This window comes from Pectinophora gossypiella, chromosome 11 (assembly GCF_024362695.1).
Source record: "Pectinophora gossypiella chromosome 11, ilPecGoss1.1, whole genome shotgun sequence".
Lineage (NCBI taxonomy): Eukaryota > Metazoa > Arthropoda > Insecta > Lepidoptera > Gelechiidae > Pectinophora > Pectinophora gossypiella.
The window spans coordinates 9,366,227-9,388,592 of record NC_065414.1 but is presented as its reverse complement, the minus strand read 5'-3'; the positions used below and the strand labels follow the sequence as shown (position 1 = coordinate 9,388,592).

Here is a 22,366-nt window from a genome sequence, read left to right as displayed (position 1 = left end):
TGATAAGCATAGTATTGTGAATCAGAGGGCAACGTCCGTGAGTGCAGGGGGGTTAAAGAGCAATATTGCAATTTGAGGTTTGCGGCTGTACGTACGGGGTGCGGCGGCGCGGGCTGCGGCAGCGCGCGCGCGGCGTCGCGCATGGCGGCCAGGCGCGCGCGCGTGGCGGCGAAGCTGGGCCGCGCCGCGGGGTCGGCGTGCCACGCCGCGCGCATCACCTCGTACGGCCCGCCCGGGCAGCCCTCCGGCGCCTCCATGCGGTAGCCGCGCTCCACGTGCCGCACCACCTCAGCCAGCGGCTGCACACCACACGGCCACGGTCAATACGGCATACGTAACATCACTTGCGTAATAAATATATAAATTATACAGTCGACGACTAGTCGAATAAAAAACAGCTCTATTTAATACAGAAAAAGTGTCAAGATACTTACGATTCGCGGATATGGCACTCTTCCAAACGAATAGATCTCCCAGAGAAGAATACCGAAACTCCACATGTCAGACTTATTAGAGAATTTCTGAAATTGAAAACGAAGGCATTTATTAATACTTTTCCAAGAATATGGCATCAGCCCCCGCGGCTCAGCAAACGAGGCACGCGCGACTTTCGACGTCTTCAACCAATAAACGCAGCGAATGCTATCTACGCAGATTAATGTCGTACGGCTATTGGTCGGAGCTCTTCTGTAATTCACCGCTGCACTATCTTTTCTGCACTAAAATAAAAACAGGCCATCAGGACCCAAGATAGCCCGTTTTTATCCCATGACTATAATGAGATTTCACATCGTAGAGCTTTCGCTACGAAAACAACAAATGCTACCACTACTACATAAGTCCAATTTCAATAGTTAAACTAAATCTGCGCAATATCGGGCCCAGCCAGCCCGATATGAGTATATGTATGTATGTATACATACGAATTCTGATTCCAGTACACACCATCGTAAGTTTTTTTAAATTATAACTGTCATTTTTTTATCCGCCAAAAAGGAAAGAGACATCGAGAGGCATGTTTTATGGAATACAGGCCAATATTGTAAAAGTTAGGCTGGTTTTCCCTTCGCGGGTTGGAAGGTCAGACAGGCAGTCCCTTCTGTAAAAAACCGGACCTGTCAAATCTTCAGGTTAGGTAAGCGGACCCTGTGACAAACGGGACAATGCTAGGGGGCTGATGGTGCGGGTGGTGTACTGACGTTGTACTTGAGCGCCTCGGGCGCCGTCCACTTGATGGGCAGCTTGGCCTGCAGGCGCGCGGCGTCGGCCGCGTCGTCGGGCGCGGCGTCGGCGCGCGCCAGCCCGAAGTCGGCCACCTTGGCCGCGCCCTCCGCCGAGATCAGCACGTTGCGGGCCGCCAGGTCGCGGTGCACCACGCGCTGCCGCTCCAGGTACTCCATGCCGCAGCACGTGTCGCTGTCGGGGAGGACCACTTACTACACTCTCACACTAACACCTGCCGCTGCAGTGGCGTGTGCCGACAAACACATTTACGACCTTTATTAAGCGTTTCGCTATCTAGTTTTCATTTCATGAAGGGACATGAAAACTGTTTCATGAGACATTCTAATCCACTAAATTAGACTTTATGAGTTTGAATCATAAATAATTGATATCAAGTGGTTTCCAGAATTTGCGCTCGATTAATGGGAATAGGCTCGTCTATTACATGGGACTTAAACATAGCTAGCGAAAATTATATACTATACACATCTGTCTACCCTTTCGAAGATACAGGCGTAATGCTATGCAATGTTATCTCATTACTAAACTTATGAGACATTCGAGGTTCGTTACTATGCAGTGTCGTTGATACAGCTGTAGGAGTTTACACTAATATACTGACTACGCGAAGTTGATCTGGTTGAGCTGCGTGACGTAGTGTCGTCCACGCGAGCGCAGGTAGTCCAGCAGCGAGCCCTGCGCGCAGTGCTCCGTCACTATGCACGTGCTGCCGTTGGACGCGAACACCAGCCCCAGGAGGCGGACCAGGTTGTCATGCTTCAGCGATCTGAAATTAGATCATTTTATTACTATAAAATTTCAACTCTCTACGTCACATAATGGACATGTCATTGTACACCTTCAGGGTGTACAATCGTTTTCTCTTCCAATTACTAAGCGTCGAGTATTGACATTTTCATTATAGTTTTCAGTTGTTTCAGTAGTATGGTTTTATAAAATAATTTAGCTAGAGATAAAGTTAAGTTTATCAACATTTTGTATCGTTAAAAATTGGTGCCGAACCCAGCAAATACAAAAGTTTTAAAACTGGTCCCGTCCACGACGAGTGCAAGACAGAGATAGAGCTAGTGCTAGAACTGAGAAACTATATTAACAATGGGTCCGCCAGAATCGATACCCTTATGCATTTAAAAATATGGATTGGCCGGGAGTAAAATGATCAGTGACCTTCGACGGGTTGATGAGCTTGCTTATTGGCATAACTCACACGAGAGAATAATTATAGTATTTTATGCAACAGTTGTATAAGAAGGGTCAAAAAATGCGAGTGGCGTGAGTTGCGATGTGAGCCTTGGCGAACATCGCAATAAGAGACGCCACGAGCATTTTTTGACCTAGTTATACAACGTTGCATACAATACTTTTTCTACGACGACGTAATTTTAAACGAAACAAAAAATTTCCAATTTATTTTCCAACGCGCGGGAAAATGGCGGCAAATGTATACTTTTTTTTTATAGTATATCTATGGCACCAAACAAAGTAAAGGTGCCAGTTTCCAGGTCAAAAAAAAAAAAAAAACAACAACAATGCTTTTTTGGCGACATTATAGTACAGTTACACTTTGTAAACAATGCTTTTATAGGCCATAGAGCGTAAACTTTTTCAAAGAGTTTAATTATGTATGTACTTATATTAGACTTTTTGGTTATTTAAATGCCAGATTAAAGTAGAGGAGTAGAAAAAAAATACAATGTGTAATATAGGTACATACGCCATAACGCTGGCCTCTGCGCGGAACTTGCTGGCGGCCTCTCTATCCTTGAGTATCTTGACGGCCACCTTCTGGCTGCCGTTCAATATGCCGAGCATCACGTCGCCGAACTCTCCCTTGCCTATGTTCTCGCGGATCTCTAGATCCCGCTCTGCTATTATCCAACCTGCAGCGGAAAATGAAAATATTTTAGTTGACTTCAAGTTGAGATTTATATTTCTTCAGTTGTAACTGCTGTAAGGGATGCGTCGAAGGTCCAAAACTCCATAAATAGTTTTGGAGTGTTCATGTGCATGTAATTTTTGATTGTGGAAATGACATTAAAAAAAAATTAAATGCACATGAATACTCCAAATAGGCTATAAACCATTCACTTGGGTGGAATTGGAATTGAGTGGGCGTCAGGATTTTTAAAATTTGTATTGATTTTTACAAAATTGCTTTCGATCGGTATAGCTGCACCGTAAGACGTTGCTAAGGGCTATAACAATTTGTAGCAATTCGTTAATTTAGTGCCGTTCCCGGGAATGTTCCCAAAGTGGGAATGTTCCTGTTACAAAAACTCTTTAATAGTCAGGATACTGGCTGTTTTTATCTGCAAATTGTTCTTTCTTGTACTCTGATCCTATCTACCTGAAGGCTAGGTAATAAAGCTCTTTTTACGTAATTTTTGGTCATTTTTATAGTAAAAACTCACACTACACACAACACCACCCATTGTTCGCTCGGGAACAGCACATCGCTGTATACGACCCCATTAGCTCAGATACCGCTCTAATGGGTGCGCACCTTAATGCGGCTGATGGATGTCTTTTCTCTATGATTTACGTTTTGTGGGGAGGAATAACTTTTCTGTGCCGAAACAATCAATGTGACATGATATGAGGGTATAATATACTCACGCGCGTCGACAAATTTCTGGGACTGTTGCGCGGCGTCGGTCTGGTCTATGGAGGGCGGCACCTGCGTGGAGTACGTCGGCTGGAAGTGGCTCAGCGAGCTGGGCACGCTCGGCGTCGGCGGGTACGGCGGCGGTTGCTATGGAAACGATATTATAAGTTCTACAGTTATAAGGTGTCTTACCTTAGAGTAACACGAGAAAGGAGACGTAATCATACGCAAGCTTTCCCCTCTGCCAAAGTCTTTGCCCACTTGGACCTTCAAAACTACCTTAAACTGATCTTGTCACTGAGAGACGCACCCGGGTTATATGCATTCGGAAATACAGAAGACAGCTGAGAATTCCACTCCCTAGCAGTGCGATTTATTGAGCACTCGAAGTCCTTTCTCACGGCAACTGACCTGCTGACCTATTTATGCGATTGAATATCTCAATAATAGTTACCTGTGGATGAGGCGGGTACGGCGGCTGATGAGCGCCGTTGTTGTTGGCACCGTTGGGAGTCGCTTTGGGCAAGCACCGCACTAGCTTCGTGCACAGACCATCTGCGTCTTGAAGGTAGTGCTGGAATTGAGATAGCGAATATATTCACTTCATTGTACAGAGAAAACACACTTTAAACGACATACAAAAAGGTTTATTTGCAAAATATAGTCACTGTTATCTGTGTTACTAATTTTCAAGTTGTATCCATCCCGCCCCGCCCGATTCGTATCGGACGCCGACCTCACCCCCTCTGGGTCTTACTTCAGTCTTAAGTAAGCGGGACAGCGGGCGGGCTGTGTCCCGCACGCACTTACGCGTAAGGCGACACACGGTAAGAATATTTGTATGGATTCTCCGGGTGTTGTCTACTTATAGCGAAGATTATAAACGTGTTGTATACTTACATGTATTAAATCAGTCATATTGTCGAAGAATTCTTCGTCGTCTATAGTGAGACGTTGGTTTTGGCTATCTGGCGCTGACGCCCATTTTACTCTGTAAACAATTACAAATAAATTAGTAAGTTAATTTTAAACTGGGGATGCTGAGGATAATTTTGAAAATTCTGTGAGAGTTATGGTATTGTCAGGGTGGCTCAATAACGACCTTGACACCAGGATTGGCGAGATCATCGAACTTAGAAGCCGCACGAGGGTAGAATTTATACAATTAGTGTGTGTGCTGACCGGTAGTGCTCCACGTGTCCCCGGTAGCGCACGCAGAGCGTATGGTCGCCGGGGAAGTTGGTGCTTTCGCGCACCAGGAACACGCCGTCTGGGGACCCCGACAGCAGGGCCTCCGCGCGCTCCCGGGATATCGCGCCGTGGTGCCATCTGTTATAACGAAACAACCAATTAGGCTGCGTTTCCATTGACGCGGAGCTGTGCGGAGATGTGCAGGAATCGACCAATCACCGTGAGGGAGAGAGTTACAGAGCGTCTTCGTTTTTCGCTCTCTCTTGAACGCTGTGATTGGTCAAATCCGCACATCTCCGCTCTTCTCCGCGTCAGTGGAAACCCGGCCTTACTTACAATGCAAGGAAATAAAAATACATAAAAAAGTACCAAGTAGTAAGTAAGTAGTAGTAGAAGTCTGTGTACTTTCCTCTCAGTAGAGAACGGAGCGTCAACCGATAATGGAGCTGCGTGGTGATATGATCAACAAAGTTTAGCGCGGTCAATGAATAAAGCTATGAATGTCTATGAAACCACGCGGCACTGCTTATAAAGTATATTTGGTAGTTAGACTGGTTAATTTTCACAAATACTAGTAAAGGTCTCGAAGGTTATTGACTCTGACGAGTACTCGTACTGCCAGCATATGTGCACAGATGTTTCTGGGTCGACCCTAATACGGAAAACTAGGCGTGCAAAACATCATTAGGAATTCTGTTCTGTTGTAATGCATCGAAACATTATACGTCGGTTACGCTCTGTTCGCACGAGTGCGTGCGTTCGTTTTTACAACGATTTTGCTTGTATTGCAACACGTTTTATCTGTAATCGGTGATTGTAATTTGATTCCAATCAATACCACTTAGATATGTAGTTAATCCGATTTCAAAAGTTAGTTGGGAAAATTGTTGAAACGAAATTCTTTCTATTAGAATTACATGTATCGATATTTCTAAAATTCATTTAGTTAAATTAATTAGATAAGGAGGTAGTATTAAAAAGCAAGGACGTATTAGCATATTTATACAATAATATTTTAAAGTCGTAAGACCAAATGTTCTTTTAAAATCCAAACCCCATTATTTATATTAACTATTGTCTGGAAATTTCGGCGTTTGGAAGATTATATAGAAAAAAAAATACATTATTATCCTGCACATTTATAACCTCCTGCGAGCCAGATTTTTAGACCCAATATAAAAAAATGATGTTTCGATTTTATAAGGATTTTGGTCTTTAAGACCATAACACAAAACAAATACGTCCATTTAACATGACAAACACAGACTATAAATTGCTAACCTGACCAAAAGCACATACCTACTAATTGCGCCCTAAATACTAAAAGCGACTGAAAGGTTTTTCATTACGATTTGTTATCCAACTTATGTTAGAAGCAATAAAAGTATTTAGAGAATAAATATGGCAATGACGATTACGTCACACAATGAATAAGGCCTATAAAATAAAGCAAATCGAGCAATAGGGTCAGTTACCGGCGCCCACTACGCGCTTACCTAACAGAACACTCGCCCCATATATGCATACTTATTGATATGCCGCGCTAAGTAGTGGACTAGCGGAACAAATTACAGTATTACACTGCTACTGCCAAGATAGGTTTCTAAGCTAATATGAATACTAATATGAGGACAACGGACCCCTTTGTGTGAATCATTTCATTAAATAAATAGTGTGTGCTGTAGTTTTACGTATAATGGGGTGTTGGAAGAAATTGCTACCTAAGGAATAAGGCCGCTTTTTGTACCACTTAGTTTTATATAATGTGTTTCTTTTGTGTGCAATAAAGAGTTATTATTATTAATGTTAGTATGAATTGTAAAATGAATATGAACTCTATGTACTTCCTATCAATTTAATTAATATCTTTTTGTTCATCTCAATCACTTATTAATATCATCACCTACACTAATTTAGTTGCATATGACATGCAACTAAATTAGTATAGGTACTCTTATTAGCTTCAGATCTTAGTCTACAATAAGCTACTTAACAACTTAGTCGAATGAGATACTTTTAACATAATGTTAATACTGCGGTGTGACGTCATCAATAAAAGCGGTCATATGTCATACTCATTGCTCTTAATTCATAATTCAAATTCAAAAATAAGTCAATAATACTTCAAGAAACATTGAACTGATTATTTATCATTTTAGATTGGCTTCTATTTCTAAATTAGCATTTTATAATTTTCTTTGACCCAGCCAACTACCCAACAGTTTATCACGCTAGACAGTACGTCATACAAGATGAACGAAACTTGATCACCAAGCACAAAGCATACAATAACAAACAACACAAAAAATAGACACGGCGACGCTTGGAATCCAGTAAATCACTTCACATGTAATCCAACCAATTATCTCACAAAAACTTCATTAATAAAATATAAGTTTACTCTATTTCACTATACGCGATCGGCGGCAGAAATATTTTCACCTTGGCCGGTTTACCGAAACATTCGCTAATGTCAGTCGCCATGTCTCCACATTGACTGTTTATCACAACAGCGATATAACTATATTATCGCTCTTATCAAAAATGTACAAAACGTGTACAAGTCAACGCGATCTCAATCTTTGTAATATATTGGTCCTATCTATAATTGATCTTTAGTGAATGAAATAATGTATTTTTAATAACATGTTTTTTATGACACTATCTGAATTAGATTAGATTTGGTAAGAAGAAGGGCAATTTGTAACTGTTATTTACGATATCTTTATAAATACGTATTAATTTAATTTACCTATTTATTTTCAAAATGTCGCAAATCTCTTGTAAAACACAAGAGCTAAAATACAATTATCATAATTCCAACACAAAAATTACGAAACTTCAATTAATACAATTGTCTCGTGCATATATAGTTTATTGTACAATTAGTCTTGTAAGTTCTTCAACTAAAATAAAAAAAATAACAACTGTCAAGAAGATCGGTTCAAAAGTAATACATACCTAACATCAAGTATAGGTATTTGCATAATTATTATTCCAATATTATTATTCTAAAGTTACTTTCCTATTATTACATGTGTACAACATTAAGTTTATGTTACCTATAACTCTATAACTAAATTCAGAAACTCTTATTTCAAATTGTTCTTCTATAAACATAACATAAACAGCCTATATACGCCCCACTCCTGGGCACAGGCCTTCCCTCAATCAACCGGAGGGGTATGGAGCATACTCCACTACGCTGCTCCACTGCGGGTTAGTGGAAGTGTTTTTACGGTTAACAGCCGCGACCAACGGCTTAGCGTACTACTCACTGTTGTATTTTAGTTTGTTTTTTTTTTTCATTTGTTCTAGATAAAAAAAGCAATATTAGTCTAACAACCATGTACGTAAAATTGTAACAAAAGACGCCGTTGTCGTTTTTAACTAATAATAAACTATTAGGTATGACTAAAATAATCAAACAGTAAAATGAAAGCGTCTTAAATTTCCTCCTAATTAAACATACATACCCACATAAGTTGAGCGCCGAAAGGCGAAAAGTAGAGCGTGAAGTAGGCAGAGTAGTTAAGTTTCATATTTAAATTCAAAAAAATCAAAATCAAATTCAAACGAAATTCCGAAAGATTGTATGAATCGAGAAGGAATTAGTGTGACCAACGGCAAAGCTTAAGTATCCTCGTAGGGACGATGACATCATAATATAAAAGCTGCCACGTCACCGAGTGATTGACGAGGGGTGGCGTAACAATTAGAGCGTTATTGAGGTGTATCATGTGGCTAAGAGAGGCTCTTGGCAATAGCATAGTACAAAAGTTTAAATCATTGGCTGACTTTAATAGTTCACGTATAAGTACTCGTTGGCTTATGACATGGGACTTACATATCTGACGAGTGGATGTTTATACTATACACCTTTGCCTACCCCTTCGGGGATACAGGCGTGGGTGTGTGTGTGTTATGTAACTACCACTATGTTCATGAGTACCTATACTCGTTTGATTATTGTCACCCCATATATGTATAATTTATCAGAAAGTGCCACCAATAATTCTGCATTGTGTGTAATTTGCTTGCTATGTAAATTGCAAAAATTGGCTGTTGATATTTTCCGCTAAATGTAGTATTGTTCCTTATTCTATGGCTAAATAAGGACAAGTCATCAATCACCAAGTGGAGTCATCTTTCTAGCGTTTTCTGTTTAAAGGCATTAAATCTTTTTTAAGTTGACATGTATGACGTTTTACAGGCAACCTAACCATCCAAACGGCGGGAAACAAGGGTAAGTGTACTCGTAAATATAAATAAGGGTGTATACTCACGGCCACTGCGTCATGTTGACAAGCCTGTTGCCCGCGGGCGGAGGGTTCTGAGCTGACGAATTCACCAGCACATCACTAGGGCCCTTCGCTGCCACCGCTGTAACACAACACGTCTCATTCAGTCGTACAGTTGCTTCCATACTGCACTAGAGCGAATAAAACGCCATCAGCCTGCTTATCCCTCGGGGTATGTGTTGAATATCGAGGGATTGTGTCCTTTCTTACATCATCTCGTTATCCAGTTTATACCGGGTCAACTTTGTACTAACCTTGTCATCGAGCGATAGTGCTTACCGAATTGTAGATAGTTATATTTATAGAGAAATGAGTCTACATATATACAGCCATAACTCTTGTGCATATTCATCTCCCTAGGGTCCGTTTACCTAACCCGAAGATTTGACAGGTCCGGTTTTGTACAGAAGCGACCGCCTGTCTGAATTTTCCGCGAAGAGAAAACCAGCCCAATACAAGTTAGGTCACATACCTCCGAAACACTTTTACCGGGAACAGTTTCCTTACGATGTTTCTGATTTATGTATGTATCATAAAATATTTGGGCAGAAGACAAGAGGGGAAACCACTGCCCTATTTTTCCCTATAAAATAGCATGGAGAGGAATGCTACACCGACAAGAGCGTGGCTGTTGATGTATGATGATGTATCATATATACCAGTCCTACCATTATTATGCAAGAAACTTGCCTTTTTACATACATTGATTTAATACATTGTAATACAAAAAAATACGACATTAATTAAGAGCAAAAGGTGCTTCGTATTAAACTTGCAATCAATTCGAAACCGTTCCGTTCCATCATTAAAGCCCCCATATCGGAGATCGTTGCGTCTTAACATCCTAGACACTCACATAGAAGGAAAACTTAATGCTTTTCATGAATATACTTTTATTGCACTTAACAACTAGTTACATCACAAACAAGAAATGGACGTTTACAAGGGTGGACTTATCTCTAAGAGAGATCTCTTCCAGCCAACCCAGAGGTAGTATTAGAGTAACTGCGGAAGAATAAAAAGAGGTGCAATATATTAAATACATTATAATAATTATATCTACATATAAAACCGTTTAAAAATATATATATACACAAACATATGCCTAAGCCTCTATAAATATATACACATATAAAATATACTATACCTACATACATACCTATTATATATATAACAATATACTTAGACTACGAATACTCTATGGATAAAAAGTGCTCTTTGACTCTCTTCTTAAAAATTAGGTAAGAGGAACTCTCCTGAACTACCCTCGGCAGCCTATTCCAGAGCATGGCTGCACGGACGGAAAATGAGTGAAAGCCAAAATTGGTATTGGTCCTAGGCATCTCCAGCATCTTAGTAATACATGGACGCCTAGAACGTGAGGGAGGGGGCAGGAGGTGGAAGCGGGACCGTAGATAGGAAGGGGTACCAGGATCATAGAGAATTTTGTAAAGGAAGGAAAGGATGTGCACATCACGGCGAAGTCGGATAGGGAGCCATTTTAACGACACACGAAACTCAGAAATATGGTCATACTTGCGTAAGCCGAAGATGAAACGTATCGCCAAATTTTGAAGACGCTCGAGTTTGTTAAGCAGCTCCTCGGTTACATCCAAGTAACAGACGTCCGCGTAGTCGAGAATCGGGAGCAGGAGAGATTGCGCCAGCATAATCTTGGTGTGAAAAGGGAGGAAGAATTGGAGACGCTTGAGAGAGTGAAACGTGAAGTGCATACGCTTGCTCAGCTCATTAATATGAGAAGACCAAGACATATGACAATCCATTATAAGCCCCAAATTTTTCGCCTTCTCAGAATAGGCAATAGGGATCCCGTCGTAGACAAGCGGAGGAAAAGACTTCCAGTCAAGCATACTTCTGAGTCTACTGCTACCCACGATCAACGCCTGTGATTTAGCGGGATTGACAAGGAGACCAAAAGTAGTTGCCCACGATTTAATGGCTGATAGGTCAGAATTTAATGCGTCAATCGCTTCAGAGGCATCGCAGGGAGAAAAATGCCTGTAAATTTGTAAATCATCTGCATACAAATGGAAGGAAGAAGAAATGAAGTGAGAAATAGTATTTATAAAGATTGAGAAAAGTAAAGGAGAGAGAACACCGCCTTGAGGCACGCCAGCTGAAAGAGAGGTCCAATCGGATGATAGGCCATCCACTTTGACACATTGCTGACGACCGAGGAGATAAGAACGAAACCAAGAAATCACAGAGGGGGAGATGTTAACGGAGTGAAGAGTACCCAAAAGGATGTCAAGGTCAACAGAGTTGAACGCACTACTAAAGTCCAAGAGGACAATCGCCGTGAGTTTGGTGTTATCCATCGCATGACGAATGTCCACCGTAACATTCAGCAGTGCCCCAACAGTGCTGTGAAAGGGACGAAAACCGGATTGGAGAGGGCAGAGGAGATTATTCGAATCAAGGTAGGAGAATAGCTGTCTGTGAACAACCGACTCCAGGACCTTAGAAAGAATAGGAAGAATGGATATAGGACGATACTGGGAGAGAGAAGATGGATTTGAGGTTTTGGGAAGAGGAATGACAAAGGCTTTCTTCCATAGTGAAGGAAAGATATTGCATCTAAGTGAATAATTAATAATGTGAGAGAGTATAGGTGCAATATCATCCAATATGGGCAAGATCATGTCAAGACTTAGACAGTCACTACCGATAGCCTTTGTCGAAATTGACCGAATACTCTTCTTAATGGAAACCTCGGTGATTGGCTCGAAAGAAAACAAAGGACAGTCAGGTGGGACAAGAGCATAGAGATAGGACAGAGTAGCAGATCTCGTATGAGCATCCAGTGAAATTGGAGGAGTGGAGAAGTGGGAGTTCAGTGCATTCAGATCCACATTACTTTTACAAGTATCCGTAGTTCCTCCTACACCTAGAGTTCGCAGAAATCTCCACACATGAGTTTGGGACAAATTTTGTATACTAGTGTGAATATAGCGACGTTTAGCATCCCTACACATTCGATTGCAGATGTTGCGCAGTTTTTTGTAGGAATTGAAGTTATCGCATGAAGGATCTTTCCTGTAACGAGATTTTGCTGTGTCACGCTTAGCCATTGTTCGCTTAATCACAGGGGTCAACCAAGGCGCAGGTGCTCGCTTGACTCGCACAGGTCGTACAGGAGCATGGACATCATACAGTGCTAAAAGTTGATTCGTGAACGCCTGGACCATATCATCAATGGAATCCATTGATACAATTGTGGACCAATCAATGCCCTGAATACCCTCTCTCAAGCGTTCCAGGTCCATATGCTGAAAGTTGCGCATGAACAACACCTTACCTTTAGATTTGGGCGGCCGAATCTTATATGAGAGAAAGATTAAGTCGTGATGTGAGAAAGGAGCCGACATTTGCCCGTGTGAAGCTACTAAGTTGGGATTAGATACAATAATTAGATCCAAAAGAGAATAATTAGATCCAAAAGAGAGTTTCATAACAATTAAAAGTCATAATAAACTTGACATATAGGCAGTAAAAACATTATTGTTATAATATAGACGTTAAAATTCCTATTAAGGGTTACATGGTAGTATAAACATACCATTGGAGGTTTGCGACGTGTGCATCGCGGAGGGAGCGGGGCCGACCGGCGCGGGCGCACGCACCGATGACGACATCACGTTCTGTTGATAATACAAACCAGGACTTTATTATACAGCTATAATTATAACGGGGACAACTAAATAGTTTCCAATATAATTACACTAAATTATCCACTAAGGATTATCCCTTCTTAGAAATGAATTCTGACATAATATACACGCCTGTATCCCGAAGGGCTAGGCAGAGATGTATATAGTATACCTATACACCTACTCCTTAGCAGCTCCACGTTTAAGCTCTATGGAATCTGAATCAAGTGCAATTTAAGTTAAATACACAGTTGACCGTAAGTATATTATGTTAGCGATGATTATTATATATATATGTATTACAAAAATAATAATAACAATGAAATTATTATTTGTAACTCATTAGAGTTCATCACCTATTAAGTTGATAAAACAATACAATGGACAGGAAAATTATACTTAAGACAATTGTCATTGAAAATAATTATTGATACAAAATAACGGTTGCATTACTTGTTTTGTTGTGCCTGTTGTAATTAAAAGTTAGATCTATATTCGAATACGGAACTCTACGCGGAAAGTTTGAAGTGATTAGAACAAAAGTTGCATGGAGTAGCGGATGTACGGCGTAAAGCAGGGATGGCGAACCAATGGCGCAAAATCCCCAATGACATTTATGGCACGCGACAAATTAATTTGGGCACGTCAATTAGTTGAGCAGAATTCTTCAAGTAAATATTTATTTATTATTTTCATTAAACGCTCACAACTCGGGTAAGAACATTTGCACGAAAAATCTAAACTAATATAAAATTATGTCTCGAAGTATAGTGGTAAGCAAAGATTGTTTGTTGGCACGTCATACCTACATTGAACGTTTCTTTAATCTTTCGAACGCCGGAACGCGGATCTCGACCAGACACAATGTAAAATCTATTGTGTCTGGTATCTCGGCATATGAGAGGTTAAATGAAGTGAGAAAAATGGCACGTAGATGTGTAAAGGTTCGCCACCTCTGGGATAAAGGATAGGTGGATGCAGTGGAATATTGTGTTGTATTTTTGACTTACATTGTGCGGAACCGAGTTCTGCAATGCGGTGGGCGAGAGAGGCGCGTGCGGCCCATTACTGCTCACTCCACCTCCGGACTGGAACATTGTTTGAAATTACGATAAAAATAACCCGGTGAATGCGGGAATGGCGGTTCTAGGCGAATAGTTAGCGCTGCCATTGATATAGTATTTGAATTTGTATTAGATTCAATTTGTGTGTTGTTTCATCAATCTCATCAGGCTCTTTTTTACATGAATTGCAATATGAACTTCTTGGAAATACGTTTTTTGTAATCCTTCAAAGGACGTATTTCATTGTCAGCAGACGTTCTCTAGGGTCTCTACCCTTACAACCTACTGAATTAAAACACGAAAGTACATGTAAGTGACTGGTAACTGTATAAATCAATTACCGTAGTCTCCACAAGGAAAAGTCATACAACAAAGAAACTACTTAACAATTCAAAGTAGCTTTAATAACGATATCAGTACAAAGAGCAAGTTTCTTGAAATAGTCACGTACTCTTAAATTAGCATTCACGTACATCCCACAGTTCAGGTCTCCAATTAGAAATTCCCCGCTTCAGATATTTTCTGCGAATTTGCATTTAACTAAATTATTGCGATCCAGAAATAAATTACTCTATACCAGTAAAATGCTCCATTTTCCTCGAGATCTGATCTGGTCTACACAATTAAAATAAATACACATTTCAATTGAAACATAAAGCATAAATAGCCTATAAATAAGTCCACTACTTGGCACAGGCCTCCCCTAACCAACTGGTGGAGGTATGGAGCATACTCCACCACGCTGCTACAGTGCAGATTGGAGGACGCGTTTGGGCAAGTAGCCCGGGACCACGAACAATTCGGACAATCAGGTGATTCAGCCTGCAATATCCTAGCCAAAGAAAGGACAGTCTCACAAAGTGATTTTCGGCAGTGTCCCCATCGGGAATTGAATCGGGATCTCCAGATCGTGAGCCCAATCGCTCAAACCACTAGACTACGGAGACTGTTTTGTTTTATAGATGTCTGTCACTTTTTATTTTATAGAAGTGTATGCAACCGTAACGTAAGTTTATTTCAAATTAGATGGCAGTAAAACATGGCACTGATTAGGATTTATAATACGCGTAATATTTTCAATTAGGTACCTACTGAATCTATGTCGCCGATTGTTCATTACCAGTAACTTTCTAACACCGCGCCGTGCGAATACTTCCTCTGGCACACAATATCTAAGACAATGACTAGCCGTGGCATTATATTTATCAATTTGACGCTAGTTTCTGTAAGTACCAGTCACCACTTCATATGAAAGTCAGCATCATTGGGGAATATGGAACAATAAGCAATAAATTTTCTCCAGCGTGTCACCTCTAGAACAATGATAATGCTATTCTTTGTAGTTTAATAATTAGGTAGTTATTTCCACTGTTTCTAGTCTTTAAGCGTTGTACTGTAACACAAAGGGATATAAAAATAAGTTATCGTAACTCGCTAATAATCGACCTCGGTATTTTATTTGTTCCTTTATGAATACTAAACGACAAAGGAATTATCAAATAACTCATAGCAATTTATGTACCTGCTTTGAAGTAATATTTTAAAATATAGGAAATACGCAAAATGCGAACAGACTGTAATTTATGTATTTATAAACGATGTGTTATGTAAGTTATACTGTATTTATATGATAAACAACGTAATATTTTTCTTGCCTAATTTCAAAATCCTAAAAATCGTAAGGTTTACGTAAACGTAATGTTATTTTCGTATTGTTTTGCATCTACGAATTTGTTACAACAAAACGTTACTAGATTTTCTCAAGAAGCGATAACTAAACGGAATTCAGTTCGGGGAGGAGTATAGATTCTGTCGTCTCGGAATAACCTGTCAGAGGACAATGGCAAAGCGACCGTATCCGGGATTTATTTTGAGAGAAATGGCGAGAACCTGCATGAGATTTAAGGTTATGTCCGTCGGGCAGAAATTATGAGATACGTATTCACTAACTCGGGTTTGAGTTACACGCTCCGTATAAATCGTCTGACTTTAAAGGACGATGCAGCCTTGCAAATAGATTAAATTCAACTGATAAAGATACCTGACATTTAAATATTTCTATCTATAGATGTCTACCACTATCGTATTTCTAGAGTACATTCAACTTAAGTAAGTTATAAGGAAAGTACGTATTAATTCATTATGTAATCACTCTGCGTCGAGCGGCCGTCCCGAACGGTCGTTTGTTCAGAGGTCCCGAGCTGCGCCCCGCAGCTCCCCGCGCTGCGCCCCGCAGCCCCCCGCCGCGCGCCCCGCGCCCCGTGCCCCGTGCCGCCATTGTCTGCCGGCTACCTGCTGGCGTGACCCTGCCGCCATACATTGAGCCAACAATAGTTCTTCTCAGAACTTGCTGGCTTATCTAAGTTTCAAGGTTAAAATAACGACTGTTATTTTACAGTTGCATCGATCTTAATTTAAAACCACAGTTTCGTGGTCCTCAGTGGATACCTTGCGGTGTTAACTAAGCTGAGTGGGACGTGGCCCTGGGGCGTCCGCTTGCCTCACTTTGAGGCAGGCATATTACCCGGACGGGGCTAGAACCACCGGCCTTGGGGTCTACCCTAGTCGACTCTAGCTGTCACCCGGGGTAGAGTGACCAATCTCTACCCCTTATTCTTTTCTCTTCGTGTTTCGGGGTGTAAAAACCCTCCGCACTTAGAGCATAGGAACCCTCTTGCACAATAAGATCGGCAAAGGGATACCAGCTTAGGGCACACCATAAGCACACATCCTCTTTGTTAACCCCAACCAAAGAGGCAAAACTCACTCTCACACACCCTCGAGCAATCCCACTCGAGTTGCGAAAGTTAGCGAGCGATCGCCTCAGAGTTTCTTGCGCCGCTTATTCTCTGAGGAACGCTTTTGCGAAGCGGTAGTAATTATTCTATAGCAGATTGGCCGTCCCTTAAAAATGGCCGACAGCTCCGAGCTGTGGGCCGAAATCGGTAAACTCATTTTGACGCATATCCTAGCGGATAAAAGCAGCGCGCTTTACGCTGAGATATGCCGTTTAGTACCGCAAGTTGCGGCGTTAACTTTGCCTTCCGCGCCCCGCGTTGATAGCCCTCGTGCCGACCGCGCTTCGTCACCCAGTCTCCCCGCGACCCCCTGCCCCACCGCGTCCTTCGCGTCGTTTCCCGGCCCTGCCCGCCCCACCGCGTCTCTTGCTTTGTCCCAATCGCGCGCGTCATCTCCTTCCCCTGCTTCCCTCCTCGCCGGTGACGATGAGGTATCGTGCGATGTTCGTATGGACGTTGCCGAGTCCGATTCGTCGTCGGAGTGCGTGGAGTCGTCCTCTTCGGAGGACATATTCACGCTCGTGGAGGGCCGTAAGGGAAAACGAGCCCGCCGTCACCGTCAATCTGAGCCTGCTAAGGTTCAGAAAACGTCCTCGGGAACGTCGATCCCCTCTTCCATCCCCGAGGTCCGTAAGGTCCCTTCCAGCCCTTCTAAGGCTGTCACTGAAGTACAAAAAGGTCCCACCCCTCCGCCCTTGTACATGAGGGACAAAAATAGGTGGAATGAAGTCTCCCTTCGGGCGAAAGAGGAGAACATCGTAATCACCAGCGCCCGCACGACCCAAGATGGGATCAAAATCCAGGTCCCGTCATCTTCTGAGCATAGAAAGCTCACTTCGATTCTGAAAGGTAGAGGAATACAATTCCATACCTACGCCCTCCCGGAGGAACGTATCCTCCGTATTATTCTAAAGGGAATCCCTAAGGAGTGGGAAACCACTCTTGTTAAGGAGGACCTTATTAAAAACGGTTTTCCGGCTCTCGAGGTGCACCGTATGCACCGCGGTCGTGGCCAAGTCCCGTACGACATGGTCACCGTTATATTAGAAAGGACGGATGACGGCAAGAAGATCTTCAACCTGAAGACTTGTTGCGGTCTATCTGGCCTTAAAGTTGAAACTCCCCATAAGGGAGGCCCCCCAACGCAATGTCATAGATGCCAACTTTACGGGCATTCTAGTAGGCATTGTCATGCCAAGCCTAGGTGCGTAAAGTGCCTAGGTGATCACGCTACCTCGGATTGCCTTAGAGGCAAAAACGAGGTGGAACCACCTAGCTGTGTGCTGTGTGGTCAGCAAGGTCATCCTGCGAACTATCGCGGATGCACCAAGGCTCCACGCACCCACCATAAGGTAGCTCAACGAAGGGCAGCCCGCGCTGCAGCTTCCCAACCCGGTCCCACAAAGGCCCATATGGCCCCTTCCTCGCAGTCTACTCGCGATTTCCCGGCTCTGCCACTCACGCAAACCAAACTCGCGCCACAGCGTCCATCCGCATGGATTCGTCCCCCGGCAATCGTCCGACCCACAAATCCGCTCCGCGCCCAACCTAGTAGCAACTTAGGTATTCCTGCAGCCACTCTTGCGCCTCATCCGGTTCCTGCGATGGCCCCTCAGGCCTCTGCGTTTCCTGTCAACCAGTTTAGGGAATTTAGTATTCTCTTTAAGTCGGCCCTTAGTCAACTTGACAGTTTATTAGACTCCCTGTCCCAATTTAAAGCCTAATAATGGATTGTACGAATAAAAGTAGAGTCAAACCGCGTTCCCTTACAATAGGTTTTTTCAATGCTGATGGCATCTTAGGTCAACGTGCAGAGATTCACGAGTTTGTAAAACATCATCAGGTAGATATTTTATTAGTGCAGGAATCTTTCCTCAAACCCTCTAATCGCGACCCCAAGATGGCGAATTATAATTTAGTGCGAAACGACAGGATCTTTGCGCCCAAAGGGGGCACTCTCATTTATTATAGAAAGTCACTTCACTGTATACCTATAGACCCGCCTGCCCTCACTGACATTGAGGCTTCGATCTGTCGAGTGGGCATGACAGGACATCAGCCAATCACACTAGTGTCGGCTTATCTATCTCCTAATAACTCTAAGAGGTTACTTAGAAGTGACCTCGAAGCCCTCTTTAATCTCAGTAATTCAGTCATAATTGCTGGCGATCTTAACGCTAAACATCTTTCTTGGAGTTGCTTAACAACAAACACAAGAGGCAGGGTATTAGAAACTCTAGCCGAGCCCCTCTATTATGATATAATAACACCATTGCAGCCCACTAGATATCCCCCTGACTTGAACCACAGACCAGAAATACTCGACTTGGCGCTTCTAAAGAACATAAACTTACGTTTATGTTCTATAGAAGTACTACACGAGTTACAATCCGACCACCGACCTGTTATATTAAAACTAGGCTCCCGTTTAGACGCCCCTGATAATCCAGCAACCCCTAAGACAGTACTGGACTGGGAGAAGGTGGCCGAAGGCCTCCAGTCTTCTAGTTCAGTATACTTAGATAGTATCCCAGTAGAAATAGCCTCCTTAGAGGAGGCCTCGACAGCTATTAACTCCCTCACGGATCACGTGAGGTCGGTTTTGAATGAAAGTTCAAAACAGGTTCCGGAGATGGAAGACCATCGCTGGAAACTGCCTACCGATATCCGTGATCTGCTAACGGAGAAAAACGCAGCCACCCGCGCATATGATTCCAATCGCACCGAGGAATGTCGCCGTCATTTGCGTCTCTTGCAGCATACTGTAAGAAAACGTATTAATGACATGCGACAGAATCGGTGGGATAATCTTTTGAGCGGCATTGAGCCCCACCACCAGGCCATCTGGCAGCTGTCTAGGTCTCTTCAAAAGGATACGGTTGTTCCTACTCCTCCTCTCAATAGGCCTAACCAACCCCCCGCTTTTGACGATGACGAAAAAGCCGAATGCCTTGCCGACAGTCTCGAAGCCCAATGTTCGCCCAGTACTCTCCCTATCGATCGTAGGCACCTCTCGACGGTGAACTCTGAAGTTCAGCGTAGGGCTTCTGTACCTCCCACCGATCCTCCTCTTCCACAGGTTACTGAGGAAGAGGTACTAGGTATCATCAAAAGATTTCATACCCGAAAAGCCCCTGGCTCAGACGGTATCACGAATCGTGTCCTTAAAAACTTCGGTGCTCCCCTCATCTGCTTACTAACGGCAATATTCAACGTCGCCATGAGCAACTGCGTCTTTCCACAGCAGTGGAAAGAAGCAATTGTAATTGGTATACCAAAGCCTGGGAAACCTAAAAACGAACCTTCCAGTTACCGCCCTATAAGTCTCCTCAATACCATGGGGAAGATTTATGAGCGGCTCATATTTGCTAGATTACGGGACTACGCCGAATCCAATAGTCTTATTCCACCAGAGCAGTTTGGTTTTAGAACCAAACACTCCTGCGTTCAACAAGTGCACCGTATTGTTGAACATATCTCCAGTAGATTAAACTTAAAAAAACCTGTCGCTACGGGAGCGCTCTTCTTCGATGTGGCGAAAGCGTTCGACAAAGTCTGGCACAACGGCTTGATCTACAAGCTTTATTCACTGGGAGTGCCAGACCGTCTCGTGCACATCATACGAGACTTCCTCTCAAATCGAACCTTTCGCTACCGCGTAGAAGGGGCGCTCTCGTCACCGCACCCGATACATGCCGGAGTCCCACAAGGCTCCGTCCTCTCCCCTTTACTATTTTCATTGTATACTAGTGACATTCCCAAATCCCCTAATACCGAATTAGCTTTATTTGCGGATGATACAGCCATCTATTCTTCGTGCCGTGGTCGAGTTATGATGACCGGAATCCTCCAACGCGCGGCCAATGCCTTGGGCAAGTGGTTTCGCAAATGGAGAATCGAGGTAAACCCGGAGAAAAGTGCAGCGGTGTACTTTTCAAAGGGCTATTATAACACGCCACGGTCACGCCGTCAACTTAAAATCATTAAGATGTTTGGCAAGCCGATCCCTTGGGAGGAGCAAGTCAAATATCTCGGCGTAGTCTTAGATAGACGTCTTACTTTCAAGGCCCATATCAAACGTGTGCGCGATCGCGCCGCGTTTGTAATGGGCCGTCTTCATTGTCTCCTTAACAAGCGAAGTAAATTGTCCCTTAGGAATAAGGTGAAAATCTACACGACTTGCATCCGTCCGATCATGACCTATGCAGGGGTAGTTTTCGCTCATGCGAGTCCCTCTCAAATCCACCGTCTACAGGTAATACAAAATCGTTTCATGCGGAAAGCCACGGGAGCTCCGTGGTTCCTTCGCAATGAAAATCTGCACATTGACCTAGGTCTGCCAACCATTGCCCAATGGCTCAAATTAGCTTCCAAACGTTTTTTCGATTCTGCTCCGCACCACCCAAATCCCCTGGTAGTTGCGGCTTCCGAATACATCCCGCTTAGGGACGGTACTGAAAAGTATCGGCGTCCGAAGGACGTAATATACGATCCCGACGACCCGATTACTCTAGCCATAGAGGCAGCCAATCAGCTCGCGACACCAAACACTTCAGGACCCCGATACCGACCCCGCCGGCGTGGTCGACGATTTCCCTCATTCAGCGCTTATCGCTATCGACCCACTAGGGTCGATTAATTCTTTCAAATATTTTTCCTCTCAGACGACGCCCTGAGCCGAGGTTCGCGCCCAACTGGGCACCCTCAGGCCTGTTGTCTTAAACGTTGTACCGGGTGAGAGCCTTCAGCGCTCCCCATTTGTCCGGCCAAGTAGTTAATGCCATCTGCGGCAAATCTACAATAAGTCACAAAAAAAAAAAAAAAAAAAAAAAAAAAAAATCATTATGTAATATGTATGACTACAACAATTTTCCGGGTAAACTAAGTACTTTCGGTATCATATTGCCTTTCATCCTGATGATGTATGGTTAAAGTAGTAAATAAATGTAAGAAAGTATAGTACGGCTAGGTGGAAGAGACTAAGGTTGGTTTTCCACCAAAGCGGAGAGGAGTCGAGTGGATGCGCATGGAATCCACCAATCACAGCGTGCGAGAGAGCCAGAGAGAAGACGCTATGTCGGTCTCCCCCACGCGGTGATTTTTCAATTCCTGGATCGTCTCTTCCCCGCTTCGGTAGACCCTCACCCTTAATCTCCTTTAGTTTGCCATATTATTGCTTATATTTATTAAGTAAGTAACTGCCCAAGGAGACGGTCGGTGAAAAAAGAAGTAAAGTAATAAGTAGGTATATGCTCACCGGCAGGTGGTGCGGCGGCTGCGCGCGCTTGAGGCGGGCGGGCGCGGTAGGCGCGGGCGCCGCCGACGCTGAGTACCAGCCGCACGGCCCGCTGCCGCCGCCGTGCGGGCCGTGCTGCAACACACACGTCATATTTATTACACTTGTCAACATCATTTATTTTCAATGTGCACTATCAGGGAACATTTATTGAAGATCAAGATTACATTTTAGTTGTTTTAGTACCTACTATAA

The 22,366-nt window shown here is 43.1% G+C and overlaps 1 protein-coding gene across 4 annotated transcripts in view; it reads right to left on the bottom strand.

Annotated features, from left to right (window-relative positions):
- The window catches only part of LOC126370925 (tyrosine-protein kinase CSK-like), a 43,973-nt gene that overhangs the window by 2,362 nt on the left and 19,245 nt on the right, over nt 1-22,366 (bottom strand). For 3 of the 4 annotated variants that reach the window (XM_050016055.1, XM_050016056.1, XM_050016054.1), the window contains exons 3-15: nt 22,133-22,246; nt 14,024-14,101; nt 12,923-13,004; nt 9,328-9,424; nt 5,033-5,179; nt 4,751-4,841; nt 4,305-4,424; nt 3,862-3,997; nt 2,960-3,125; nt 1,847-2,011; nt 1,200-1,416; nt 435-521; nt 96-299 (exon numbers count right to left, since the gene is read on the bottom strand). In XM_050016055.1, the coding sequence (XP_049872012.1) occupies nt 96-299; nt 435-521; nt 1,200-1,416; nt 1,847-2,011; nt 2,960-3,125; nt 3,862-3,997; nt 4,305-4,424; nt 4,751-4,841; nt 5,033-5,179; nt 9,328-9,424; nt 12,923-13,004; nt 14,024-14,101; nt 22,133-22,246 (1,704 nt within the window). Of the gene's footprint in view, nt 1-95; nt 300-434; nt 522-1,199; nt 1,417-1,846; nt 2,012-2,959; nt 3,126-3,861; nt 3,998-4,304; nt 4,425-4,750; nt 4,842-5,032; nt 5,180-9,327; nt 9,425-12,922; nt 13,005-14,023; nt 14,102-15,169; nt 15,241-22,132; nt 22,247-22,366 lie in introns of those variants that run through there. The other variant, XM_050016057.1, reaches the window with a different exon arrangement.